General features: G+C 35.9%; 1 protein-coding gene across 3 annotated transcripts in view; it reads left to right on the forward strand.

Moving 5' to 3' along the window:
* The window catches only part of LOC106867633 (multiple epidermal growth factor-like domains protein 6), a 109,433-nt gene that overhangs the window by 66,497 nt on the left and 39,720 nt on the right, over nucleotides 1–3,216 (forward strand). For all 3 annotated transcript variants that reach the window (XM_014912557.2, XM_014912558.2, XM_014912559.2), the window contains one exon: nucleotides 293–679. In XM_014912557.2, the coding sequence (XP_014768043.1) occupies nucleotides 293–679 (387 nt within the window). The remainder of the gene's footprint in view (nucleotides 1–292; nucleotides 680–3,216) is intronic.

A 3,216-nucleotide genomic window follows, 5' to 3' on the forward strand; every position in this document is an offset into this window, starting at 1 on the left:
TGTTTATGTTTGTCCCCCCAACATCACTTGACAACCGATGCTGGTGTGTTTACGTCCCCGTAACTTAGTGGTTCTGCAAAAGAGCCTGATAGAATAAGTACTGGGCTTCCAAGGAATAAGTCCTGGGGTCAATTTTCTTGACTAAAAGGCGGTGCTCCAGCATGGCCGCAGTCAAATGACTGAAATAAGTAAAAGAGTAAACCCTGAAATGATGCATATATTTGTCAACTCCTTTGACCCTTTTTACCATTTTATTGTATCTTATCTAAATCTACTGTAATTTCCCTTCTAGGATGTCCCCAAAACACATATGGCCCTGGATGTTCAATGAGATGCGCTTGTGAAAACGGAGCCTACTGTGACCACATCCATGGTGTCTGTATCTGTACAGCAGGTTGGCGAGGGAAGCTTTGCAACAAAGCCTGCCCCGAGGGCTTCTATGGCATTGAATGTCGAAAGAAATGTGAATGCAACAATGGAGCACAGTGTGACTACGTGACTGGGGTGTGCAGCTGTGCACCAGGATGGATGGGGAACAAGTGCACGACCCCTTGTCCAGAAGATACCTATGGAAAGGACTGTGAAGGGTTCTGTGACTGTCTCAATGGTGGGAACTGTGATGCTGTATCTGGAATTTGCATTTGCAAACCTGGATATATGGGCAGACAGTGTGAAAAAGGTAAGGACATGCTTATCTGAAACCTTATTATTATTATTATTCAGTAGTTTTATTTTTATCACATGCTTTCACTTCACTACCGAGCACAGCTCTGTGTGCCTTGGGTATGTGCTGTGGTTTGCTGTGATGCTTTTATGGTTACTGTATTGAATGTGTTTTGCGTAGGATGTGTGCAGTGCCCAGTAGTGCAATTTTCTGTATGTTATATATATTCGTAAGTCCTGGTGTTTTTGTTATGTATTTGTCTGAATATTTTTTTATTGTACCTAAGGCACCTACTATGATAGGAATTGTTTCTGTTTTTAGATTCCACATTCGAGTTACCTCTATTTCCAGGTCTTTGTATTTTGAAAGTTTTTCCATTTCTTTTAGGGGAAACGTTGTCATCTGCTGGTATTGATACATCATTTAGAAAGCATTTTTTTCCTTCATAATCTTTGACAACTATATCTGGTCTATTGGCCTTAATTTCTCTATCTGTGCGTATTGGCATATCCCAGAGTATGGTTGCTTTCTCATTTTCTGTGACCTTTTCTGGCGTGTGCCTATACCATCTTTTTTTCTGTTGTTATTCCATAGCATTGTCATAGCTTTCAGTGTATGTAAGTCCCAACTCTGTCGTGTCTGTGAATATATTCACCAAAGAAGAAAATTTAAAACATAAATATAAAAATATTGGATAAAAACTAAATCAAACCAAATTTAAATGAATTTAAAATATAAACATAAATGAAGAAGGTAAAAAGAGAAAATGAGAAAGCTGCTGACAATGTCAAAAGTTTTATAAAACCTTTGTATTTCAAACGCAAAGGCGCATCATCATCATCATCATCATTTAACATCCACTTTCCATGCCAGCATGGGTTAGACGGTTTGATTGGGGACTGGCAAGCCAGAAGGACACCTTTGCTCTCACCAATCACTCTGAGAATGTAGTGAGTGCTTTTTATGTTCCACTGGCAAGGGTGCCAGTCAGGAGGTATGGCATCGGTCACATTCGGATGGTGCTTTTTATGGGGAGCCAGTCAGGTGGCACTGGCAACGACTCACGCATAAAAGGTGCTCAAAAGAATCTGAGAAATGTCCAGTTATGCAGGTTCTGTAAACCCATTCAAATCCCCTAGGGAATTTGCACCTTTGCACCTGAAATATAAAGGTAAATACAAAACTTTCCACATTGTCAGAAGCTTTCTATTTTCTCTTTTTGCTGTCTTCAAGATTACAATACTTCAAGCAAACTACAACATTCTTATATAAAAGTTTGGACTTGTTATTTTTTTTAATATTTAAAACCCATTCTCTGACTCTGTTTTGTCTTATGGCATCTTTTTGGGGTTTTGTTCCAGCTTCTTTGAGGTAATTTATAGATTATACTGTACTTGATTCTGTGTTTTGAATAAATTAAAACAAAAAGTAGTTTAGATAATTTGTAGAACCATAGATAAAATGGTTTGTTGTATTTACCTATAACTTATCTTCAGTTACTATTCAAAATTTAGTCGTTTATCCTTCCTGGGTCAACATATTAACGTACCTGTCATATACTAAGGTCATTTAAACCAATTAAACTCCTCTGCCCACTTCCTAAAAATGTTACCTTGTGCCTAGCTAACAAATTATCATTATTGAATGGTTAAATAAGCTGTGGAAGCAATCAAACAGACAAACACAAAGTTCTTGTCTCTTAGTGTTATGTTTTAAACAACCTAAACTATGAAATATCCTCAAAAACATAATCGATATCTTTTATAGAGTAAAACATTATTAGAAAGATCAATAAAATTATTTATTCACAACACAAATAAAGACTCTCGTTAATTATTATTATTTGAAGACAATATCGGCAGCAGTATTTAGTCTCTTTTGGGTTCTTATCTTAAAAGACTCTGCTTTCTATTTTTCTCGTCCATAATAAATGAATTCGAGTAATACATTACAAAAGCGCGTCTTTTCTTTCCCCTAAAATCTCGTTTTGAAAGCTTTTTTCTGCTGAAAAGACAAAAACAAAACAAAAAATAGAATAATCCCCCTTGATCTTCAAGATTAGGTGAAGGGAAATAATGAAAAGCCAACAATTTACAGCGTGGAAGCTGTTTAGAAGCCATTTAAAAAATACATAAAAGACCGTTAGATTCACTTCAACATTTAAATTTAATTTGCCAAAATATTATAGTCGCTTTGAGACCTGATCACTGACAAAATTCTGTGGTGCATCAAAGGTTTTTGAAATTTACAAGGTGGAAGGTGTTTATAAGCCATTCAAAAACACACAAAAACCGTTAGATTCACCCTAACGGTTTTTGTGTGTTTTTAAATGGCTTATTAACCCCTTCCACGCTGCAATTGTTTTTGTTTCATCACACGATCTCAGATCAGGTCACCTTGCTATGCAAGTACATCTCCGTAATTTTGAAATTTAATATTTCGTAAAACTGTAATGTTGCTGAATAATTTTTTTAAAAATAGTTGTCAGAGAGAATGGTTTAATTCTCTTTCCGAAATCTGTTCTGGCTACGTTTTTTTTTTTTTTTTTTTTC

The sequence above is a fragment of the Octopus bimaculoides genome, chromosome 3, assembly GCF_001194135.2.
Source record: "Octopus bimaculoides isolate UCB-OBI-ISO-001 chromosome 3, ASM119413v2, whole genome shotgun sequence".
NCBI lineage: Eukaryota > Metazoa > Mollusca > Cephalopoda > Octopoda > Octopodidae > Octopus > Octopus bimaculoides.